This window comes from Manihot esculenta, chromosome 10 (assembly GCF_001659605.2).
Source record: "Manihot esculenta cultivar AM560-2 chromosome 10, M.esculenta_v8, whole genome shotgun sequence".
NCBI classification, from domain to species: domain Eukaryota; kingdom Viridiplantae; phylum Streptophyta; class Magnoliopsida; order Malpighiales; family Euphorbiaceae; genus Manihot; species Manihot esculenta.
Genome location: NC_035170.2, coordinates 10,969,042 through 10,976,028, shown reverse-complemented (window position 1 = coordinate 10,976,028; position 6,987 = coordinate 10,969,042). Strand labels below are relative to the sequence as shown.

The 6,987-nt window shown below is 37.0% G+C and overlaps 1 protein-coding gene across 5 annotated transcripts; it reads right to left on the bottom strand.

Moving 5' to 3' along the window:
- Positions 1-200: 200 nt before the first annotated feature.
- LOC110624148 (inactive poly [ADP-ribose] polymerase RCD1) lies at positions 201-6,621 on the bottom strand. Of its 5 annotated transcripts, none has more exons than XM_021769262.2 (7): positions 6,226-6,621; positions 4,277-5,442; positions 3,391-3,632; positions 2,847-3,034; positions 1,811-1,990; positions 1,583-1,678; positions 201-528 (listed from the first exon to the last, which is right to left on the bottom strand). In XM_021769262.2, exons 2-7 carry the CDS (start codon positions 5,419-5,421, stop codon positions 466-468), a joined length of 1,914 nt encoding a protein of 637 aa, XP_021624954.1. In that variant the 5' UTR covers positions 5,422-5,442; positions 6,226-6,621; the 3' UTR covers positions 201-465. The 5 variants fall into 5 exon arrangements, with proteins under 5 accessions (XP_021624954.1, XP_021624956.1, XP_043816891.1 ...); XM_021769264.2 differs by having other exon boundaries at positions 4,277-5,546; positions 6,280-6,621; XM_043960956.1 differs by having other exon boundaries at positions 6,280-6,621.
- Between the last annotated feature and the right edge of the window lie 366 nt (positions 6,622-6,987).

Sequence of the window (6,987 nt, the reverse complement as noted above, 5' to 3'; positions counted from 1 at the left end):
TTGGGTAAAAAGACCAAATTATATACTCAAAACCTTGAACCTTGAAATAAAAATATAGAATAACACCAGACTCCACCTACAAAATTTGAGGGCAAATTTATGCATTCAGCCTGTAATTCGCTAAAAACTCGCACTAAGAGAATGATCAAATATACTTAACCTTGTGCACAACCAAGTAGATTGTTGCAAGATGCGACAAATTAGCACAGAACGACCACTGTAACTCTTGCAAGGCATGCGGTTCCATACACTATCATGTTTCAGTTCAACAAGTCACAACACATTCAGTAACAAAAAGAAAATAGAAGAAACCCAGTTGTTTAACAATATAACTAAACCTACAAATCTAAAGACAGTCGCATATTATTATTCACTAACTTCATGTCGACACATTCAAGCACATAAACAAGCTTTACCTAAAATTCCAATGCAGCAGATAGACAGACCACCACCCACCTTGATTGATCAAAGCCCACTAGAGCCTTCCTTAGTTGACTTGGGTGTTTCCACCACACACTTCAATGGTACCTACACGTAGACAAGCATGGTTCTCATCAACGCATCCTAATCAAATAACCCCAAGCATTGCAATTATGAATAGAATTGACTGACATTAGAAGGGAAACGATCCAAACTATTGTCTGAATTACAAGCATAGCATACATAAGATCTTCAATATTTTGTTATTTTACTTGGCCTTTCACGCAGTTCAAATGGTTTCAATCAAATTATTGACAATTAAAAAAACAAAGTTATCCAATCACCGCCGCACCACACCCCCCCCCCCCCCCAAAAAAAAAAAACAAGAAAAAGGCAAGGAGAAATCTCAAAAAACACGGAATAACCAAATCCAAGAGATTTTCCAATATTCAGACAATATCCCTTTAGAAAATAATATGTTTAACTTAGCTTATGATAATTAACTTATAAGCACTTAGTGTTTTAGTGTCTATACTCTATAAGCTATTTTAAACTTATAAACATTCAAAATTTTAAACAATTACATATTTAGTCAAAATGTTTACAAGTAATTGCTATTGGTTTACTCACTTGGCAACAAATAGCTTACAAGTATATTTACTATTGAAATTACTAAAAAGGTATCAAATAAGGTATCTGCTAAAATTTTAAAAACTGAACGAGGGCAATAATAAACTAATAATAACTTGGTTAAACCAGCTTATAAATTTAGCACTTCAAGCACCAACATAAAAAGCTGTTTAAGCTTAAAAGCTACATATATGCCCATAAATATTATAAACAAACAGGTCAATTTTTTTTTAGATATTATGAGCTGGATTGACCAGCTTATAGGCTAAGATAAACACCCTCTAAATCTTGATCCTAAATGAGCTAAAAAGAAATTCTACTGTTCCAGTTCAAGAGACTACTGAAAAGTAGGAACTTTCAAGTTCCATTTACATTGATAACTCAAAATTCAGATTCATTTTATGCAACCCAAGTGCCCCATGCAGTATGCACATAAACTAATACTTGAAATCCTCCAATTATTATTTATCATGAATTTAAAAGGTAAAGAATCCAATACCAGTAGCCAACTATCACACAATTCATATCATACCTTGCACTGAAGACTTGTTATCGTCGACTTCAGTAAAGCATCTCCAACAATCAATCTCAACCTTTTGATGAAATCTCCCCTACTTATCTTCTTTGCCTGATATGTATTATATTAAAAGCATTAATTTATTTATTTATTTACTTTATTAAAATAAAAGGGAAAAACACAAGATTGCAAATATTAGAATCAAATACAGAAGATAGCAAGACATGATGCTATTCAAAACACCTGGAATAGTTCATAGTGAGTAGTTACAGATTCCATGTCTTTACGAGGAACTTTATTTGAGATTGCAGCAAACAACATAGGGAAAGGCATCCAAGGGGATCTAGGAGTCCTTGTGCTGCTTGAACCAAGACTTGAAGCTTTTTCAAGTGATCCCCCAGATTCTGGTCGGCCTTCAATTCCCTAAGATATGACGGAAATGTTATCAATCAAATGAGTAGAACTGGGCAAATCAACAACACATGGTAAGAGCCCCCAATGGGGAAAAAATAAAGAAAGAAAGAAGAAAGGAAAAAAGGAGAGAGAAAACAAAACAACTACTACTATTACTACTGTTGAATCCCACATCGGTTGTGGAAAGGGGTAACGTGTCCCTTATATGGGCCATAAGCACTCCTCCCCCTTAGCTAGCTTTTGGGGTGAGTTAGGCCTGGTCCAAATTTAACATGGTATCAGAGCCTCCCCGTCCGATGCTGGGCGCCCCATAAATATGCCACGCACCAGTAGGAATCCTGGACGTGAGGGGGTGTGTTGAATCCCACATCGGTTGTGGAAAGGGGTAATGCGCCCCTTACATGGGGCATAGGCAATCCTCCTCCTTGAGCTAGCTTTTGGGGTGAGTTAGGCCTGGCCCAAATTTAACAACTACTACTACTACAACAACACTAGTTTAACAAGGCATAATGAAAGTCAAGGGCCTGTATAGTCCAACCCCCCAGAACAGTTTTGGCAAAACCATTTCCTCTGGTTGCTTTTGGCATGCATTTTTTTTAACATGAATCAAAAGCTTCCCAAAAAAGGCATTTCATAAAAGCAAGCTCAGAGATGCTGTTGCCAAAAACAGTGAAAGAAGCTAAGCCATACTCCAATATATTAACAAATATTAACAAGGAGGACTAATTAAAACAAAGAGAAAAATAATTCAAAACAGAAATATACTATTTCAGGGCCAGTGAATTATGTAGTATGTACAAACAAACTCACCCAAAAAAATATGTACAAACAAAAGAAAGAGCCCAAATATTTTAGGTATCCTCACCAAATCAGAGACAGGAGACTCCATTTGCACATTCAAATCAACTGTAGGGGATTCTGTTGGCAGGTTTAGACCAACGGTAGAAGATTCAATTGGTAAAATTCGCTGAGCACCTTGTGAAGATGCCGTAATGCCAGAAACAGCATGTTTCATTTCAATTCCAGCCAAAATTCCTATTGGGGGAGAAAAATCTAGCAGTCAAGTCAAAAGAAAGTTTATAAGAGAAATTCATGCATAAAGCATCCGCAGAGAAGACAGCACCAACTAAGCAACTGGATCAATAGTTGAAGTGGTTAATGAGCACTTGGATTTTACAAGTCAAACTAAAAGTAGATAAACCAAGGATTGAAGTATCAGCACCCAAGGAGCTTGAACTATAGAGAATGAAGCTTGATTATGAGACCAATAACTTTATTGGTTCCATCCAGCAGAAGAATCAAACATGGATATATTTGCTCACTTAAGCGAGTGTGCATGTATATGCATGCATATGATAAGACGTTTTGTTCATCCAGAAACTAAAACTTCAAGAGGATTAGCATATCACCTTCAGAACTGGAAGAGACCTTGAAACTAACAACAAATTCCGGATAAATATGGGAATTCATATTCATAATCCATACTATATACTGTCTTGGATTTTCAAGATCATCAACACCACTATCAAAATTCTCACTACTGGGGTGACACTGTTGACTCCCAGGCTGAACAAGCTCCATGTTTCCCATTATAACACGACAAAATACCATATGTTGTACTCCATTTTCGTCAACATCACAAAATTTTGCACTGTAAATAGACCATCATAGAACAGTATTAAGGGATAATGATGATAATAATAATAATAATAATAATAATAGTAGTAGTAATATGAAAAGTAAAGGAAGATAATGATATTAGTACAATCGACCATTATTATGCAACCCCATGCACTTGTCAAGACAAGTGGTAAAGATGTCAATGCAGAGATTTTTCATTGGCACATACAGTACTATCAAGTTACTAAAAATCATATAAATTTCCCTGGCACAGGCCATCATCATAAGTTGCAAAAGACCATTTTAAATATCACTGATCCCAGTGACCCGTCTTAAACCAAAAGGCTAATTCTGTTTACAACTGACTGAACTTTTCAACTCAGATAAGAACATAAATAAGGAAAACTTCTGATTATCTTATTTCCAAAAGTAAATATAATAAAAGGAATAATAGTCATGAAAATAGCCACTCAAGTCCAATGAGATACTTATCGGCAATTCAAATGTAAGATAATTGAAGTCTTTACACGCATGTTCAAAATTCTGTTGGTTAGCTTGCCTCTTGCTAGATAACCATGTGCTGAAAAACAATTAGATGCCACAACAAACACACAAATCCATGCACCAAACATAATTTCAACAGGATGTGAAAGGATAGAATGCACAAAATTCAACCTGGTTTGACAGCAGTTTGCTGCAAAGAGATGAACACCAATGCCATATTTGGACTTAGTTGCAGACGGTCCACAATGTCCAAGTCCATACAACATGATTGTAGATAATAATCCTTTAGAGGTAGCAAGCCAAGCATATTGAACATTGGCATCACCACGACACCTTTTTGTTAGTTCAATCTGCTTTTGGAAAATCTCCAATCGGGCTTGCATCGAATCACTAGAGCACCGACGAATATCAAGCATGTCAGCACCACTAAAAGACTTCATGCCTGTGAGAAACATATTTCGGACAGTATCAGAATCCATCTTTTCATTAATATATTCAATTCCAGTGGATACATTGTCTTTAATATGTTGATTTTCCTCGAAAGCTTCATTAATTTTTCCACCAGTCTTCCTGCTGCGACTTTCCTCAACTTCTACAACATTTACACTCTTAGAATTTTGAGCAATTTCAATATGCTTGACAAAAGCATCCGACTCTCCGCTACACTCTAACTTAGATTGATGATGATCAAGTCCATTTATGTCAATTTCCAGCTGCAGTTTTATCTCATGAGGCCCATTAGACTTTCCAAAGATTGGTCCTTGGTCATTTACACAATTATGTTGGCAGAAATCATGTCGCTCCTCATTATCAATATAAATTTCTGGAAAGAAGCAGGCACCTTCTTTGTCAATCCAAGCAATCGGTTGCTGAAAACCTGTATTCATGTCCACTCTAAACATATGCAAGAGATCTAGCATGTAAGGACGGCCCTCTAATTCAACCTCGATAGCTGGTCTTTTCTCTTGAAGGTCCTTCCAAACCAAAGCAACAAGATCCTGAGAAAAATCAGTCCATTCACCATTCTGATAAAACATAATACGCTGTGGCACCCCAGTCCTCATAAAATTTGAATAACAACGGAGCAAAGATCTTCTAAAATGACACCCACAGCCAACAAGCTTGCTTCGACTTGCACTTAGTCTCCTCCGTTTCCCAGACTTATGGCTTGAAAAATGCACAGCTGGCCACTCAGGTGACATAGTGCGGGAAGCTTCAGCAAAATATGCCCCATAACGGGATGCTCGTTTTCTCTTCAGACCAAGCATAACTCTATGACAACTACTATCCAATACCTTTGCGATCTTGGCTTCCATTTCTACTTAATAGATCAATCCCTATATAAAAGTTGAAGTCCAAAAGCTCAAATATAAAAAAAACTAACAATTTTAGCCTCCACCAGGTTTAAAGACATAATGCCATTGAAGCTGATCGGGAAGCCCTGAATAATAGGAATTAATTAGAACGGCGAGAATTTAGATAAACTTCAAATTCCACAGATAATACACATGCAAAACCTAATGATCTATGAAGTGCCTCATCCAAAGGACAACAAAGGTCCAGTAAGATATGTTAGGTAATCAAGAAGGTTTCAGATGGTGCATATCACGCTGCAATGTCACAAATATACTAAGTTCTGGTCCTCTGTCACTTGGAATGTTTATAGTTTCATGACATAAACAACTGTGTGTATTTATATATATGTGTGTGTGTGTCTCTGTCCGCGAGTATGTGCGTGTGAATTTATATATAAGTGTGTCTCTGTGTATTTCTCTATGTATTTCATTTGCAAATGTATGTTATGTACGTCATAGTACGGATAGGGTACCGCGAAATTTTAAGTACCCAAACCCGTCCCAGACGGGGCTTAGAAATTAAATTTCACTCCCGGTCCCGTCCCCAACCGTTTACCATTACCCATTCACCACCCAACCCGATTAACTCATAATCCCAAAAAATAAATTCAAACAAAATCTGACAAAAAATTCAGAAATCTATTTCAATGATCACACAAAAACAATCCAAATCCGTTCACAATATTCTTTCTTTCAACAAATTTTCAATAGATCTCACAATACAACCCCAAGCACATTCAAATAAATTTTTTAATAAACTAGTACCTTGAACCGAGAATTCAAAGTTGTAAAATTAGCTTGTAGGAGAGGAATATTTACAGATCGGGACAAGAGAGAGGCGAGCTGCGAAAACATATGTAGATCGGGACCAGTGGCTGTGAGTTGGGGCAAGCAACGGGATGAGCTATAGGGGAGGTGATCCGTCGTGGCTGTCGAGGGGGGGGAACCTGTCCAGATGAGCGGCGAGCAGCGTTTGGTAAGCGGCTGTATAACCGGCGTGGAGATTGACCGACGGGAGGCGAGCGGCGGCCCGACGGGGGCTGGAGGCGAGGCAGATGATGGCGGCTGTGGGAGGGTAGAGAATGGGATAGGGGACGCGGCTGTGAAGCGTGAGGAAAATGGGAGGCAGCTGATTGTTTGTATCTAGCCTGGCCAGAGTCCGGTTCGTAGTTTGAATCGGATCGGTCAAAGTCGGAATTGGACCGAAATCTTATGCTAAATGTCGGTTATAAGATCCCTTTTCTGAATTAAGACTGAAATTGTTCGGTTCGAGAATCGAACGGATTCTGATTTAATTTTTATTTTAAAAAAAGTAATCTAATTGATATGTAAATTAATTATTCAATAATTAAATTTACTCATTTATTCCATTATCAGTTCAGTTAATTTTATTTAATATTAATACTTATTTGTTTATTTAATTTTATTTAAATTTTTTATTTTCAGTTTTTTTTTAATGAGAACTAGATTTACTGTTTAGAATATAAACTAATTAGAACATGAGAGCCTAAAAATTTGAAATTATAA

What these genes read in the sequence shown, in the direction of transcription:
- LOC110624148 (XM_021769262.2), bottom strand. Translation starts at nt 5,421, where the DNA reads ATGGAAGCCAAGATCGCAAAGGTATTGGATAGTAGTTGTCATAGAGTT. An exon ending in CTCACTATGAACTATTCCAG is followed by an intron (nt 1,679 to 1,810) that starts GTGTTTTGAATA and finishes AATACATATCAG; the next exon opens with GCAAAGAAGATAAGTAGGGG. An exon ending in TAACAAGTCTTCAGTGCAAG is followed by an intron (nt 529 to 1,582) that starts GTATGATATGAA and finishes GTCTACGTGTAG; the next exon opens with GTACCATTGAAGTGTGTGGT.